Source organism: Siniperca chuatsi, linkage group LG1, assembly GCF_020085105.1.
Source record: "Siniperca chuatsi isolate FFG_IHB_CAS linkage group LG1, ASM2008510v1, whole genome shotgun sequence".
Taxonomy (NCBI): domain Eukaryota; kingdom Metazoa; phylum Chordata; class Actinopteri; order Centrarchiformes; family Sinipercidae; genus Siniperca; species Siniperca chuatsi.
Genome location: NC_058042.1, coordinates 34,912,956 through 34,931,629, shown reverse-complemented (window position 1 = coordinate 34,931,629; position 18,674 = coordinate 34,912,956). Strand labels below are relative to the sequence as shown.

General features: G+C 39.8%; 1 protein-coding gene across 3 annotated transcripts in view; it reads right to left on the bottom strand.

The window, feature by feature from the left end:
- Positions 1–262: 262 nt before the first annotated feature.
- Positions 263–18,674, bottom strand: part of adamts17 (ADAM metallopeptidase with thrombospondin type 1 motif, 17) — a 302,033-nt gene continuing 283,621 nt past the window's right edge. Inside the window, exons 22-23 of one of the 3 annotated variants that reach the window (XM_044189606.1) lie at positions 6,012–6,189; positions 263–2,914 (exon numbers count right to left, since the gene is read on the bottom strand). In XM_044189606.1, the coding sequence (XP_044045541.1) occupies positions 2,763–2,914; positions 6,012–6,189 (330 nt within the window). In that variant the 3' untranslated portion in view covers positions 263–2,762. Of the gene's footprint in view, positions 2,915–6,011; positions 6,190–6,478; positions 7,392–11,552; positions 15,819–18,674 lie in introns of those variants that run through there. The other 2 variants (XM_044189625.1, XM_044189615.1) reach the window with 2 other exon arrangements.

The window sequence follows — 18,674 nt, the reverse complement described above, 5'->3', positions numbered from 1 at the left end:
AAATAATAGTTTGACAAAACAAATTCTTAACTGAAGGTCCACATACCAGATTTCTTCTGGAACTTTCAGCCTTCATCGGCCGATGGTGTTTGCTTAGTTGTCATGAAGAGTGAAGAAAAAGTATTATTAAATAAATAAACACTAATAAATCAAATAAATGCAATCTTCATATAAAATATTGTGAATTCAAGTATTTATAGGTGCTTCACAGGAGGAGTTATAGCTATAGAAAATATCACTACTTAAAAATGTTCATAATCTGTTTGCATCTATATTATAGTGTTTTATTAGGCATTTATTAATTGTTTATATACTACTACAGTGTATGGCTGTGGAAGAGGAAGAGAGCAGTCTGTTCTGGTTTAATGGTAAATCCACATACCTTAATAGTGGGCCATACAGCTTTGTTTTTCCATGTAAAATCACATTATTTATTATGTAACAAAATCAAGATAATCGTTTTACAGTAGACTTGAAATATTTTTGATCCAGTCATTCAGGATCTTGTTCTGATTGGTCTGATGAATATTGGACACAAAGTGGATGACAATGCAAATATAGTGTGACTACACAGAATGACAGACAGATTGGTAAATCCCCGTAACAGATTATTTACTCAGTTCCAAAACAGCACCATAAAATACATGTAGTGGCAGTTTATGTACCAAACATACTGGATGTGCAACTAAAAAAACAGTACAGTACAGGAATAATTAAGCATATTTGCACTACAATGGCAAATTAAAGAAAAAGAAAAAAAAAGTCTCATCAATAAAGGGCATGTTATTAAATAATCCTACAACATACAAAAACAGATAACTGTTAACAAATACTATTGGACCATCAGTGACAATGACCTGAATTCGACAATAGTGAAACAGGTCATAAGATAGCACCATTCAACCCCTTGGAAAAGACTGAGGCATTTTTTGTTAACACAGACATTCACACAGCTCCATGACCATGTGAAAAGGGTTTAAGGGATGCTGATATTTTTATTGATATTATTAACAGCAGCTGAGACAGCTATTTAGTGCTGATAATTAAGACCCCTCCCCCGCATTTTACTTCCAGTTGTACTTGTCAGAGGGGACAAGCTTATAAAAACATTTTACAAGCATTTAAAGCAGTAAAGAATTAAGTTCTCACTGTAAGACCCCCATTTTCACCTGGTATTAACAGGTGACCTGTATCTGGATGTTATCTGCATAATGACATGTTATCATGGGCCTTTGCATTTTCAACTGGTGTTAATAAGAGTTCTCGTTATCTCAGTTTTGTATTGTGATCAGATCTCAATGTGCAAATTAGGCAGGCGAAGCTGGTAGATTTGTCAACAAACATGGTGCGTCTCAAGTCAAGGGAAGTGATACAGGTTATTCTCAAGTGACTGCTACGATGTGCAGGCATCTGTAGGTTACTTTTCAGTAGCCTTGCTAATGAGGCTAACGTTACTTTAGTAGCGGTCACTCAAGAGTCTCCTGATGTGATGTTGCTATATGAGCTGTGCTTGTTTTTCCTTTGCAGAGGAAGAGCTCATCTATAGCTTTTTGATCGGCACCTTGAGACAGCAGGGAGAGGCAGAGTTACTGTAGGTGACCTTTCAAAATTTGCTTATATCATTTTGACATTTACTTAATTTTAGTTTATGTGCATTGGCTACGAGTTTACAGCTCATGTCTAAAGGCTTCCTTATGCTTCAAATTAAGTCAGATTGTCTATCAGCCGCAGTTGGTCCTGCTACCAAGCAGGATCATAACAGCTCTGCGGTGAGGCCACAGTGGTGACACGTGTTCGTGGCTTGGGGCACAGCACGATTTTAGCAAACTATACCATAACGAGTACAGAAACAGCCATTGAAAGGTTCAGTTCTCACTGCTCATACTGGTTTTCTGCTCATACTGATCCCCACCTACGTACAAGACTAACAACTAGAACTGCAAAAAACAGATTTGTACTGAGGTGCACACTTGATCTAAGTAGTGAATTTAAATAAATCTTGGAATAAAGAGAGTAATATTGTTGGCAAGAAAATTTTAAATCCATCAACTGGACTGCATCTGAAAGGAAACAACCACCACATACCCTTAGAGTGTATGTTTATGCTTCCACCATGTTCTGCTACATGAGCTATCCACAACCCTCAAACAGACCTGTATATCAGTGGGTCTCCTATGATTAGCTTAGTCAATTCACTGTAATCCTTCAGTATTTTACCATGGCTCCTGATCAATAAAAACATTATTGCAGTATACTTAATTAGTACTTAAGTATCATAATTTTACTTATGTATTCATATTTACTAGTTATTTGACATTGCAACAATTAGCTATAATACAGTACAACAGAGTAAAAGATGCAAAGGAGAACATAATTAAGGAAGAAAGGAGAGGGGAAAGCTCTGGCTAACTCATAATCCCATGTTATCTGATGGACCTGCCAGAAAAACTCTACTTCAAAATCAAGCACTAATTTTTAATCATTCTGTGCAATAAAGCCACCTGGATTGGCATTCTAAAGGCTCCCTCATTTAAAATTTTTTTTGGTGTACAGCAAAACAAATATTGGACATTTTCAAGTCTTCATCAAAACTAGAAGCTTATGAGCCTATTTAAAATTTACACTTACGTTTACTTGCTATTTTCTTATTTAAATACAAAAGTTCAATCAATAATAGACATTGTTTTCTTATAACATTTAACAGTATTAAAAACGTACAAAAAAGGAGCGCTATTTGGAGGAAAAGTAGGTGCATTTGGTCATTAGCTCTTGTGCAGTATTTTCTTGGCATAAAAGTCCCTACAGGTTTCACAGCAGCGCTGGTACCACCTCATGTCCTGACAGAGGTTCTTCTCTTGGATCACACGACAGTACACCGTCCACTGGTCCCCCATGCATTTGTAGGTCAGAGCAGCTGGGGGGTAGGACAGAGGCAGCAAGTCAATATTCACAGATTGCACGTGCTGCATCACAAATTTCAACAAGTCCTCCAAACTAAATGACAAAATGCATTGTTTGTAATTACCTTCCAAAACAACCACTATTAGCATTTGGCAACTGTGTGACAAAGTTTGTGAGAGCACCCCATTTGTCCCCAATTTCACCATTTACCTTACAGTTTTAACCATGCTTGTTAATAATTTGTTTTAGCCAGTATTCCATCTTTTATCTGTAGCATCGCAAATATTTCCCCACTACCCTGGGTTTGTTTGTGTTTAGCATTATTATAGCATTAGTATTATTATAATAACATTATGTTGCTATGAGTTGAGTTTTCCTTAATTAAGTCAAGGTAATAACTTTTTTCCCTTCAATTTTTTGTTTCACGTGTATCATGGTGGCACCTAAATCAATTTTTTGGACTTGGACAACATTTCTTGAGTCTGCCTCCTGCCACCTTCCAAGTCACTCTGGTCAGGCTTCCCCACATTTGGTGGCAACAGGTGGGTTCTAGGCCAGTAGGAGACAGTGAAAATGTCAACCAGAAATAAGAAACTTCAAGCAACTGTCTACTTGAAGATGTTCAAGATGGCTTTGACCAGCAGGGTGCACCAGGTGGTCAACCCCAGGAGGAAAAAAGTATTGCTTAACTGTTCAGCCTTCTGTGATATTTGACACAGCAGCAGGCCCGAACGTGATTCTAGGATGGAACAGGAGCACAGGCGGCAGGAGAAGAAGTGAATGAGTCACCTCAAAAATAATTGCTCATGCCTGTGGCCTCAGGATGTGTGGGCTCTTCACCTAGCTCCACTGTTAACTGGTAAAGCTTGAGCTGCATATGTTGCTATGGACATTGATGACACAATGGACTATGCAAAAGGAAACTCTCAAAGAGCTGAAGGATCGCCTTAAAGACTTGTATAACAAGTGGATGGTGCCCAAAGAGAAGACAATGGAGCAAATTGGAGACACCATTGTTTTAGAGCTGTTCCTCAAAGTCCTGAATCCTGAGCACTGCACCTGGAACAAAGAACGGAACAGCTAAACTGCCTCAAGCTTTCCTGGCTTCCTGTTGTCCATCAATAGGGTATAACCCCAGCCACGCCCACCCACCCACACCACCAGGTTACACAGTTGGTGGGAATGTTCTTAGAGCCAGGAACACAAGTCCTTGTTGTCCTTGTTTGTTTCTTACCCTCAAGTTCTGCAGACCAAGGCACCAACTAAACCTCAAGTCTGCTGAAGGAGGTGTACAGCATGCTTTGTGATTTGTGAATGACAGCATCAGCCTGGGACCAGTGGTTTACCTTCCTGTTGTTACAGAGAAGTCCCACAAGCATCTACTTGTTTTTCACCTTTACAGCTACTCTATGTACATTCAGTGAGGGGTCAAATGGATGTCTTGAAAGAGGCCTAGTAGGGTCCCATGCCACAAACTGGACCAGTTTCAAATCTCATTAAACATGAGATTTGTGTCTGCATTCACCAATAAAGCAGCTCATCAGGGACACCATCTGCCAAGTTCCAGCCAGACATGTTCCTGAACTGAAGCAAGAGGAGATGCTCACTACAGGAGTAATCGAGTGGTGCTGAGTGGTGTAGGCCTGCAGTGCTGGTTCTAAAGAAGAATGTCCCTAAGCTGAGATACAGTGCTGTCAAGGGCTGATGAACTGATTGAGAAATTCCAACTTCCTGACAACCCTTGACCTCTGCAAAGGGTACTGGTAAATGACCTTAACAGAATCTTTGAAGGATTAACCACATTCAGAGTTCCAAGTGGCCTGTTCAGATTCCGGATAATACCCTTTGTTTTGCATGGAGCACCAGTGACCTTCCAGTGGTTTGTGGATGAAGTTTTGAGAGGAAGAGAACTACGCAGCAGCCTACACTGCGGACATTGTTATCTTCAGCCGGACATGAGAGAAGCATGTGCACCATCTGTCTGTTTTTCGATGCATCTAGAATGCAGGTCTGGTCATCAACGCCAAGAAGTGCTACATCGCCAAGCCTGAGATCCAGTATCTTAGCTATGTGATTAGAATGATTAGAAGTAGGGTCATCCGTTCTCAGGTAGAAAAGGTGGAGGTGATTGCAGCTTCACCACTACCTAACACCAAGAGGAGGCAATAGTCCTTCTTGGGGTTAGTGGGCTGGTATCAGCGACTCATACTCAACTTTTCATCAAGATCTGCTGTACTAACTGACATGACTCGTACAGGTTAAGTGGACTCTAGAAGGCAAGGATGCTGTCGAAGGCTTGAAAAACAGTGGGAAGCACATCATTTGTCCCCAATTACACCATTTACACTATTTACACTTCTGCACTATCCTCAGTTTGTGTTTTGCATTATATTTAGTTACAGTTAACATCAACATTTTGTGTTTTAAATAAAAGCAGTTTAAGTTAGTCAGTTTATTGATTTAATCCAGAGTTTCTTGAGATAAACATTAGCTTTCTTTGTTCTTACTTACCATACTCACCATGCTTTCAAGGAGTTAAAAGGGGGAGGCAACCAAACACTTCCTACTTTTATGCTCTCGCTGAGATCATCAATAAAGATAGGATAAACCAAGCGTGGGGGGGAAATGGTGTTGAGTAAAATTGACCATGTTCATTGTGATGTGTTTAGCTTGTATGGTTACAGAGTTTCTATGTAATATAGCACAATATTTTGAAGTCCTGATTGTATTTGTTTGTTTACTGATAAACTTATAACTAACCTGTTCCAAATTAATCTTAGATGATAATGAAAGAAACATGGTTCAGCCTTGATTAAGTCTGTTGTAGAACGAAGGGCTTATTTAGGCTGTTGCTGTTTTGTCAGCCAAGAGCAAAAGATTTCAGTGTAGCCGTGTGCATGTGATTAAGTTGTTGCTATGGGTTGACTTTTCCTTAGTTAAGTCAAGTCAAGTCAACTGTTTAGTTGTTTTTTTTCTTATCTTTGTTAATATGACGAGCTGCTCATTATTTCACTATCTCTTTGGTCAGAGGTCTTCAGTTATGATCTGTACTCTTGGCAATGAGAAAGGTATCTTTAACCTTTCAATCGGACTTTAGAATATAGTCTCACCTAGCCTGGGGGAGGTGATGGTGTTCACATTGATTTTCTCATTACAGGTACCATGGTGACAGGGTCGGTAGGTTGGTGGTCTCAGCGCCACTGGGCAGTCGTTACCATGACGACCAGTCACTTTGTGCATACATTGGACCACTCGCGACTGCAGACCCTTCCCACAGGATGATGAGCACTGAAACAGTGAAGTAAAAGGTGTCAGTTCCCATTGCTCATACTATGATTCTCTAGAAGTTGGGAGTTGCAGTCAACAGAGATTATTTTCATCTCAAATTAGTATACCTGTAAATCCCCCTAAAACCATAAATTGTTTTATACATTTTTATTTCTGATTTTTGTACGAGTTAAACAATTGAGATACAACATGTTAATTAGTGATCTTAAGAGCTGTTAGTAGGTGTATTTTTGAACCTTGCACAGAGCCAGGCTAGCTATTTTACCCTGCTTTCAGTCTTTATGCTAAGCTAGGCTAACCATGTCCTGACTCCAGATCTGTACTTAACACACAGACATGAGATTGATATCAATCTTCTCATCTCACTCTCAGAAAGATAGTGAATAAGTATATTTCCCAAAAATATTGAACTACTGTATATCTAAACCTTGTAGCCTCACTACTAGGGTCCCTCAGGGTTCTGTTCTGGGTCCCCTCCTTTTTTCTCTTTACACCAAGTCACTTGGCTCTGTTATTCACTCACATGGCTTTTCTTACCACAGCTTGTAGATGATACTCAACACTGTCTTTTCCCCAGTCTGAAACCCAGGTGGCAGCACGCATCTCTGCGTTTCTGGTTGACATCTCTCAGTGGATGTCTGCACACCACAAGACTCAGCTGCTCTTCCTTCCAGGGAAGGCATCTCCTGTCCATGACTTCTTCATTATAGACTGTAAGGAACCTAATGTGACACTGGATGACCAGCCATTAGAAGCGGGAGGTTTAAAGTTCCTCTCCGCTGTGTGCGATCGTGTAGGCTAAATTAAAGGTGAATGTGATCTATGTGTGTGTGGGTGTCGGATAACGGTGCCAAGTTAAGAGTTAGCATGCAAAGACTGTCTGTGAGGAGCGTAATGTTACTAACATCACTGTAGCATATGGCTACCAAATGATCCAACAGATGAAACCACATCACAACAATAACCCTCAGAAAAACCTATCAGTAGGCTCATGTACATTGTTAAAAACAGTTCTGTGCTTAGCCAAGTACACTGTGAAGCTATATAATGCCCAGGTACATTACCAATCCGTAAAGGAAGAAGTTGCTTTGGCATGCTGCGGTGTAAACTGGCGGTACCGTTGTGGATTAACGTTAACCAGGAGGGGAAGAATTGTGGTTCCGTTGTGGAAGCGTCTTCTGATGCCGACGCCAATGACGTCACTGTTATTATTAAAAATCAGATGGAAATGGATGTTTTAACTAATCATTTAAGTTTGTATGAGCTTGCTTCCAGTGCGAAACTAAATCATGCCAAAACAGAGGGAGTTTGGATCGGAGCAGAGAGTGACAAACGTGATATTAATATACTTGTAAAACAAGAAATTAAAATTCTGGGTTTGACCATCTGTAACAAAGATTGTGGTGAAAGAAACTGGGAGACAAAACTGTGTGAAATTAAGGAAGAGGTTAAAAAATGGGAGAACAAAAATACTAATTATAAATCAAGAATTATCGTTAAAACTTTCATCCTGTCCAAACTCCTCTTCCTGGCTAACATCTTCCCCCATTCACACAAAATGATAATCCAACTCAATAAACAGTGTGTGAACTTAGTCTGGGGAACAACCAGGGAGGTAACCAAAAGGGAACTGCTGTTTAAAAGCAGAGACTTTGGGGGTCTGGGAGCTTTAGAGCTGGGGGTCAGGCTGACTATTGCTTTTGTTAAAAATGTAAGTGCTGCCATCTCCAGGAATGCTCTCTAGGTCGGAAATCGCTCACATTGGCATAAGAGACGAGGCAAAGACAGATGTGTCCCCTATTATAAGCTCACTTAGTGATTTTATTGCACATTACCAGCACTTTAAGATAAATTGGTGTGATTTTACTAGTAAAATCATTTTTAACAAAATTAATGATTATAAATATGGTGGGTTAATTAAATATAAATATGTGGGTGATGGTGAATGCATAGAAGTGTTAAAAATATTAAAGAGCAAAAACCTCTCAGAGAGCATTCGTGATGTCCGGTGGCTCATCTCTGTCGGCAGACTCCCTGTGAGAGCTGTGGTCTCCTGGAGTTGCTATGTCACTACTAAAATCTGCCCAGTGATTTATTGCAACTCTGATGAGACACAACAGCACCTCTTGATGGACTGCTACAGGGCTCAAGAGGTCTGATCCAACTTGAAAGTACTCGGTCTCTCTTTCGATGTAAGTTACAGCTCAGTCATGTATGGCCTCCTAGAAGAGAAGATGCCTCCAAAACAAAAAGAACTGTTTCAACTGGTCATCAGTATTGTCTGTGTACAGATCTGGAAAACCAGATGCGCCATGGTTTTAAAGTCATCGACAGCAACATGGTCGTAGAGCACGTACTGACTGACCTCCGGAGGAGGAGAACTTTAGATAAAAGACTTTTATTCCCCTGGAACACACTGGACTTAATATTTTACCTTTTTGTGCACTTTATCGCTTGGCACTTCATATTGGCTTGCACTTTTACCACTTTATATTATGTGTAGTATTCTTGTATGAATTGTATTGAATTATTTATGCTGTGTTTTTGTAAACTTTGTATTTAACTAAGTTAATAAAGAATTATTAAAATAATAAAGAATAAAGAATTATAAAAAAAAAGGAAGCGTCTTCTGCTGTGCAGTCCGTGTCCATATGTGCAGATCGAAGGAATGCGGTCGCTCGGTCTGTTGTTCTTCTCGGCTCAGGGCTAAGCTACTTTGTATGTATTGGACATTATTATTTGTAACCTACAGGTGTAAAGTCATATGCACAAAAAATATGGAGAGATTTTCAAATACGCATAACTTACTCTGTAAAAACGTTTTTTTATTTCACATAAAAATTATATAGATTTTACAAATGTAAATAGTTTCACCACAACAAATACATGTAAAGTTATATACATGCATTTGTGAAACCATTTTTACACGAAAAATGGGTTTTGCACATTTGTGGATTTTTGTCCAATTTGTACCACAGCAATCTGTAGAAAAAATCATTGTACAACAGGAGAAAACAAGCTGGCTTCTACCAGGAGGTGAAAGCCAAGGTGGAGCATCTTTATTTAATCCAAAAGTTGTGATTCAGGATCGGGTTCATCATTCTCATCTCCAGGTGAGTGTGCTGTGCTGTGCTTGCTTATTTACTGGCATTACCTACAGTTTGTTAACATTTGTGTTAGCTAGCTGTGGCAGTGGTGTACAAGCTAGCTCATGTTAGATCATTTAGTCTGGGGCCCTGTTTCAGAAAGCAGGTTTAGTGAAGACTCTGAGGGAAACTTCTAGCTGGCTCGCTGGCAGGTTTTCTTCAACAAACCCTGAGTTTCTCTGTGTCTCCTCCCTCTTACAGAGCCAGACATGCTGTTTCATTTCCTCATTCAGTCCATGTCAAAGCATTATCGAAGCGCATTAATTAGTGGAGGTTTACTGTCAGAATCAAAATCCTGGTTGTTTGTTACTCAGGACTATCTGAAGTTATCGCTTTTATGCGCTGTAAGTCATTTCTTCGAACAGCGTTTTTCATCCTCACATTACACAGCATCAAGTCCCTCAGCTCAGTATAAAACCTCTGCATGTCCTTCAGTTTGTTAAGAGCACATAATGTGTAATCTCAGTTTAAAATTGTAAAAATCGGTATGAAGCTTTGGACATGTAGGATCGATGGAAAATTATCTCTATCACTCATGATGTGATTGTCAAACTGATGGAACATAATTCCTATAATATTGAAGATGTTAATATTTCTGAGTGAGCAGGATCGTGGTTCAGCTGTAGAATGTAGTTAGAAAGTGAGTTTTTTTAAAAAAAATAGGCTGCCGATTGTTACGGAACAGACAGGCGGGGGACACCGAGATGGTCAATGTTCTTTATTGGATGACAGCCCGATAGTACAGATATACAGGTATGTGGATGGGGAAGACTCGCTGGAGACAGGGAGAATAGGCGTAATGCCGAGTAGTATGGAGAGTTCTGATCATAAACAAGGTCGGACAAATACTGAGGTGAGTGCAGGGCTTTTATGCTGGCTGTGATTGGGAGCTAATGTGGAGCAGGAGTGTGATTGGGAGCAGGTGTGGATAATTAGTGGGTAGTGGAGCCTGGAGACTCACTGTGACACCGATGGTCTGGAAGTGGTTTAACAGCGTGTCATTGACTGTGTTTAAATTTACTACATTTGTTGAAGTAGCTGAAATAAAGCCACTGAATGATGATGAGCCAAAATCCAAATAAATATCTAAAAATTTCAAATCTACTGTATATTAACATTGATGCCTTTTCAAGTGCAAACCACCAAAGACATTATTACTGGATCAGATTGTGAGGTTGCAATCATGTCTGTATGTCTTTTGTATTTTTCATCCTCAGTTGCTGGCCCCTGTGTTTTGTCAGATTAAAGCTAAACAAATACATTTAAAATGTAATGTAGGCTACAGCCTAATACACAGTCAGGTTCCACCACCTTATCATCCATTAAGGAAATGTAAGTCTGGTAAATGATGAATTAATGGACAACTCTGAATAATATGTTTTGTGTCAACTTATTGACACTTTCCTCCTTATTGACTCAGGCTCTTTTCTTAAAGGTAAATGTGCACAGTCTGCATATACATGCATTAAAGGATGGGTATGTGATTCTGAAGAAATCCAATACCATGACAAATACCATGATATAGAGAGCAAATGACGACACAGCAAGTAATGTAACTAATGTTAGCTAGGTCATGGGTTGGCAAACGGTCCCTACAGTTGCTGCTGCGAAGCTAACAGCCAGAGAGGGCGAGATGTTTCCCAGAGCAGCACAGCAGCTCCAGACAGCGATACTCACAACTCCCCTGCTAGTATAGCAAACATCACAACAACAGCATATCTTGGCAAACTAGAAAGTAAGCTGAATGTCCGTGGGCAAGTAATTTAACGTTGATGATCTAACATGAGCTAGCTTGTACACCACTGCCACAGCTAGCTAACACAAATGTTAACAAACTGTAGGTAATGCTAGTAAATAAGCAAGCACAGCACAGCACACTCACCTGGAGATGACAATGATGAAACCGACCCTGAATCACGACTTTTGGATTAAATAAAGATGCTCCATCTTGGCTTTCACCTCCTGGTAGAAGCCAGCTTGTTTTCTCCTGTTGTACAATGATGTTTTCTACAGATTGCTGTGGTACAAATTGGACAAAAATCCACAAATGTGCAAAACCCATTTTTCGTGTAAAAATAGATCCACAAATGCGTATATATCACTTTACATGTATTTGTTGTGGTAAAACTATTTACATTTGTAAAATCTATATCATTTTTATGTGAAATAAAAAAACGTTTTTACAGAGTAAGTTATGCATATTTGAAAATCTCTCCATATTTTTGTGCATTTGACTTTACCCAACACAAAAAAATACATGTTTGTGGGTAGTGAAATATTTGTGTATTATGGTACACATTTGTGGATTATCTTCTGTTATCTGATTGTTTTCCATACTTTGTTGCTCCAGTTGCTTGTTTAGTTAGCTTAGTTAGCTGACAGACTTCATGTTGTAACCACTTACGCTAACTAAACTTGGTTGCAGAGATTTAGCGCCTTGCAGAGCTGCTATAGATCAGAGAGTTCGGTTCTGCTGCGGAGGGCAGCAAGCAGCCGCCTGCTGCGTGGTGGAGACAAAGCCAGGAGAGAGAGAACAATGGCGTGAGCTGGGGTTTTTGTTGACATCACTGGTCACAAGTCAGACTAGCCAATGGTAACAGGAAGCTGGGTCCAGTGGAAGAGTTTACATACAGGTGTGAAGTCTGGAGAATTGTGGGAAACTGAGTTCAATGGCTCAGTTTCAGAAAAAAGGTTCAGTTAAAGTCACACAAATGAACACATTCATCAGTCATCATCATTATCATGATAGATATGCAGCATCTTGGGACATTTGAACAGTACACTGCAGGGCCATCCTGTGCACAAGCTGTCAATTTATGGAATCAATTTGCTATGGGATTGGTGTTTCTCATACTTTAATGTGCAAATTAATACCTTTTTAAGAAATGTAAATTATTGTTTTTTTTTTTTTTTACTTTCAGACCTATGTTGGAGGTTTGTATTTGGCCAGATAGGGGGTTGGGCAATTATTGAGTCTACCTGTGCCACTGTGGGTACAACTGTATTATCTAAATAGTGTTGAAAACTTTGCTTGTGTAAAAGCAGTGGGGAACAAAGATGTATACTGAATGAGGTATGCAAACATGGCCTACTTATTCTAATGAAAGTACATATAAAAAAGAACAAATCATATCCTAACTTCTCCATAACTCTTTCCAGCTAGGGAAAGTATTGTATGGTCTAATAGCTTTCCTAATGCACAGAAATCATTGATATGAAAATAGAATTTCTGATTGTGAAAATCAATTCTGTGGCCACTACATCAAAATTGCCACAAAAGCCCAGTGCTGCTCAAGGGGGCTTGATGAGGACTACATATTCTGGCAGTCTTACCGTTTATGAAATATCTTGGAAAGGGAGCTTAGGTTTACTGCTGCTGATAAAGAGGGAGACGGCACCACATAATGATTCTTGTGTACCCTGTACAGCAGTTTGTTATAACTAAGTCTGTACATATAGATGTCAGTCCATGGTAGTTTGGATCCAGGCGAAAACTGGAGCATAAAGCTAATCATTTGTATTAGGTGCACTGAACAGCTAGTAATCATTGTACCAAATAGAAAATAAAGCAGATGTGTGCCTTGTGATAAAGCAGTGTTGTTTTCTCCTGGTCTCACTGAAGAAAAGCAAGAAGAAATCATTCATTCATATCCCTGAAATTGACATGACATGATCAGCTAGAGAGAAGATGTATCACTCTGTTGGAATAGTTGGAACTATTATAACACTAGCAATTATACAGTGGTGTTACAGAGTGGACTTTCTTCCCACTCAAACAATCTTTGTCCACATACAGACATCGGCTGCAGGGAGCACTTTAACCAGCCTATCATCAAGTTACTCACAGAATTAATGTTAATTAGGGACAGCTGATATAATCTGCCACTGGTGAAGTTTGTGAAAGTGACAATGGTAACACTTTCTGTGAAGCCCATGTCTAAACATATTTCTAATGCATTATACTGTGCTTATGGCAAAGTATAATTATAGTTATAAGCACTCAAAAATATCCATAATATTTTATAACAATAATAATAACACTTTAAGATGCCCATGTCTATAATGCATTATAAACATACTTATAATGCGTTATGTGTCTGTGCTTATAGCAACGTATAATTATAGTTATAAGCACATACATTTTCATAATGCTTTGTAACAATAAACACAACACATTATAAAGCATTTTATAACAACTCATAAGGTCAAGTATCATAATACTTCATAATTGCTGGTCACTCAATGACATTTTTTTGGCAATGATCATAGTGTATTATAATTCTCATAGTTGTAATACATTATAACATTGTATAATGCATTATAAAATGATTATAATGTATATATAATGTATATAATGTATTTTTGACTGGAGCCCTGTAGTTTTTCCAACCAACCAGTTTCTTTGTTGTCCTTGTTTTTAGCTCTATGTCTATGTCTGTTCTCCTGTAAATTGTTCTTGGAACTGTGTGTAAGTACACTGAGAGGAACTTAAAACTGGAGTCAGATTTCTTGTATGCTGTTTATGTTTACAATCCTATCCACGTTACTTCCTGTCCCACCTGCTTTTGGCCATAACACTTAAGTAATTTTCGCCTGACGAATTTCGTTTAGTGAGTGAGTGCAGCTTCAGGCTAAATGCCCACATGAAAGGAATGTCTTGACTCTCTGGATGTTGGCAGGGTCATTATGCCCCCTGCTGTGTGAGGGCTGATGCACATTACACCAGCTAATGTGAGATGTGACATGACCCTAAACACCTTTTAGACAAAATTATCTTAAAAAGAAATACAAGATTCCACACACACACATACACACAGCTTTCTGTCAGTTAAATGATTTTGTGAATCACAGTCTTTTTCAGTAACTATTAACTTAGTGTGCAATAATTTGTGTAATAAATTGTTTCTACAAGGTAGAAATTATGTACAGAATTATGTACTTTGAGGTGGCTTTGTATTAGATTGCATTATTACCTCTACCAAGAAGGTTATGTTAGGTGGAAAGTTGGACCATGGGCCAGGAAATAAGTTTTTTGGTATGGATGATGCCAACACCTGAACTATGAGGCATAGAAGCAAAATCTTGGATTTCTTAGTTCAAAAAAATGTAATGTAAAAGACATATTACAGTATAGACCCCATCCCAATCATCAAAACATACTGTCCTTGTCTGTTTTTTAACACTTCCCCTAAACATTTCATCTAAATTTCATACCTGATAAAAGTTTTTTTTTTCTTTTTTAATGATATGCCTCATTATTTTCCTAGTTGGTGGCCAAATTTTTCTAGGACTGGCCTAAAATGACTACCATAATGTAAATGCATTTTGCAATTGCAACCAAATTTGAATGACTGATGTATACACCTACTCAGACTATAGCAACAAGACACACTGATCCAATTATTTATATTAATAAATTAAAGCAGTTGAATTACCATAATTCAAATCCACGTATTGAAGCAATGACAGAAGTGTTCCAGCCTTTCATGGCAGTGTTGTGTAGTGAGGCTGCTGTAGCTTCTTTTTCTGTTAGTCAGACATGACTTTCCAGATCAGAAAATGTCATCAAATTTACAAATACTGTGATACCAGCAGTGTAATAGAGCTCACAGGGTGTCAACAACTCACAACAATTTGCCAAGCATCATTATACTCTCAAATGAGTTTAGCTGTTTCCCCACAGACACACAGAAGTGATAATGAGAGGTGAAGCAGTCTGATGGACAGTGGAGGTCCAAAGGTCAAAGAATTGGAACTGATGATCACATGCTTAAATCTACTGATAGACTGGAAAATGTGCTACTATTAATCAACTCATTCAACATATTTCTCTCTCCACTGCTGTCAAGGTAAACTTGAGCAAGGCACTGAGTCCCAATCGGTTGCAATAGCAATACCCTGTTAGTAGATTTCAGGGCTCTTTCAACAGGCTGGAGAGGAGGAGGGCATGTTTCCCTGCTTGCATGAGGAATCTTTTCTTTTCACCACTACAGAGGGATTCTGTGACTGAAGAGCAAGAACGCCAGGAACAGTCATCAGAAGGGTTTCACTTTATTATGTTTTTTGCCAGCTGACACTGATAGCAAGAAAATAATTCTTGAACTGAAGGAATACGAGCTGTTTCTCAGTGGAACAGGATACTCAGCTGGTTACAGTCTCTGGACATTTAGATAACTAAAGGCACTGGTAAACATATGTAGATTGTTAGAATTTAACACTGTAGGTGTAAAGACTAAAACTTGAATGAGATTGTATTGTATAGTGACATAGTGGAGGAAATGAAATATCCAGTGTCTCTTATCCAAAATAAGAAGACAATGGGAGCCATTGGCAGGTGTCAGTACAGCCAGTCCAGTTGCTGACTGGTTGTTTTGTGGCAGCAGCATGATTGACTGAAACATCTACTCAAAAGGTAGGGTGAGGTTCAGCCAGTGAAGAAATAGAAGAATAAATCTCTCTTGCGGTCAAAAGACTGGCCTTAATCTGTTCAAAATTCATAAAAAATTAAAAGATATTTCAGTTTTATAACAACTTGGATCTTATTTTCATCATCATCACATCGCTAACAAAAAGTCAGATGTATCAACAAACACGAGCAGTCAGATGATCAGACAGTTTGGAAACAAACTTCACTTTACTTCAAATTTCACAATGCACAGGGGGATGAGACAAGGATTGCCACTCTCTCCTTCCCTTTTTGCCATCTACAATGAACCCCTTGCTTCAGCTATCCACTAGAACAATCACATAAAAGGCGTATAATCCACCAGAGTAAACCATAAAATAAGTTTATGTATTACTTTACTTACAGAACCCACAAGTCTAACTACAAGAAACCATGAACCTATTCAGAAGATTCTCTAACTTCTCCATTAACTGGTCCAAATCAACACTGTTACCACCCTACAAAAAGAGCTTGAATCCTGCAGCCCTACCATCACCCATTCCTCCCTCCACAGGCACCTAGGTGTAAATATTTCCCCCAAGCTGTCAGAGCTGGTACACTTAAATTTCAACCCACTTATTAAAACAACTGAAGATGACACAAACAGATGAATGAATCTACCAGTCACATTAATTGGAAGAATTGCAGTCACTAAAATGACAATACTACCTAAAATAAATTACATTTTTTCATTGATTCTAGTACATCCACTAACCACATAGTTCAACTTTCTAGATTCAACAATAACAAAATGTTCCTGGAAAAACTGAATGCCGAGAATTAAACTGACCACATTACAAAAACTGGGTGCTACAGTGGTGTAGTGGTTAGCACTGTCACCTCACAGCAAGAAGGTTCTGAGTTTGCATGTTCTCCCCCATGGCTGCTTGGGTTTTCTCTGGGTACTCAGGTTTCCTCCCACAGTTCAAAGACTGAACAGGTTAGGTTAAATGGCAACTCTAAATTGCCCGTAGGTGTGAATGTGAGTGTGATTGGTTGTCCATCTCTATGTGTCAGCCCTGTGATTGACTGGCAACCTGTCCAGGGTGTACCCCGCCTTGCGCCCAAATGTCAGCTGGGATTGGCTATATATGGGGTAGTATGTGTGATCCTCAAGTTCAGGTTCTCTACCAGAGGCCTGGGAATTTGAGGGTTCTGCGCAGTATCTTAGCTGTTCCTGGGACTGCACTCTTCTGGACAGAGACTTCAGATGTACCTGGATTCTGCTGGAGCCACTCTGCCAGTTTGGGGGTCACAGCCCCCAGCGCAGATTACCACTGGCACCACTGTTGTTTTTACTCAACACATCTTTTCTAGCTCCTTTCAGCCTTTGGTATTTTTCGAGCTTCTTGTGTTCCTTCTTCTTGATGTTGCTGTCACTTGGGATTGTTTCATCTATCACCACTGTCTTCTTCTGCTGTTTGTCGATCAACACGATGTCTGGTTGGTTAGCCATCACCAGTTTGTCAGTCTGGATCTTGAAGTCCCACAGGATCTTAGCTCGGTCATTCTCAACTACCTTAGGAGGTGTGTGCCATTTTGACCTTGAGACTTATGGCAGATGTTCCTGTACACTATGCCAGCCACTTGGTTATGGCGTTCCATGTATGCTGTTCCTACCTGCATCTTACACCCTGCTGTTATGTGATGAACTGTGCATTTTTGCACAGTCTGCACCTGGGTTCCTGTCTGGTGTGGTAGATCCCAGTTTCTGTTGAGGCTATCTTTGTTGTTTCATCCTGGACAGTGATTCTGACACTCACTAGTCCTCGGCCTACCTTGTTCTGCTTAGTGTACAGTGTCAGGGTGCTGGACTTGGGGTGAAACCCTCCATACATTGTGAGGAGCTTCCTTGTCTTGATATCAGTGGCCTCTATCTCCTCCTTTGGTCAGTTTATTATACCAGCGGGATATCTGAAGACCGGCAGGGCGTATGTGTTGATGGCTCAGATCTTGTTTTTCCCATTCAGCTGACTTTTTAGGACCTGCCTTACTCTGCGTAAGCATTTGGCTGTGGATGACTTCCTTGCTGCCTCCTCATGGTTTCCGTTCCCAAGGTATTTGTAGCTGTTCTGAACATCTGCAATGTTGCCTTCTGGTAGTTCAACCCCCTTAGTTCTGATAATTTTCCCTCTTTTTGATACCATCTGACCGCACTTGTCCAGTCTGAATGACGTTCCAATGTCGTTGCCGTAGATCCTGGTATAGTGGACCAGTGAGTCGATATCTCGCTCATTCCTGGCATACAGCTTGATGTTATCCATGTAGAGGAGGTGACTTATGGTTGCTCCACTTCGGAACCGGTAACCGTAGCCACTCTTTGTGATGATCTGGCCGAGGGGGTTCAGGCCTGTGCAGAACAAGAGCGGGGATAGTGCATCACCTTGGTATATGCCGCTCTTGATGGTGACTTGTGACTTCTTGATGAAGCCTCTTAGTGTCGTGTTAACCTTGTACATTTCCAAATATTCCAGTATCCATGTATGTGGCACTAAGTCGTAGGCTTTCTTGTAGTCAATCCAGGCAGTGCACAGGTTGGTCTGCCTGGTCTTGCAGTTTCGATTGACTGCTCTATTGACCAGTAGCTGGTGCTTGGCTCCCCTGATATTACTACCAATTCCCTTCTGGGCCCTGTCCATGTATTGAGCCATGTGCCTGCTCATCTTTAAAAAAAAAACAAAATAAAAATACACCAAAAAAAAAAAGAAGAAAGGAACATGCACAGGCTCTCTGCCACTGGGTCTGGGGGCTGTTCAAGATGTGTGACGAGGTGTGACTTTCAACAGCCAGCTTCCTCCCAAAGGCATGGGGGTGGCCAAGGAAGGGAAACTCTGCCTCATTCAGCATAAGTGAAAATATTAGTAAAGAGTGGCGGAAAAAAGAAACAAAAGAGA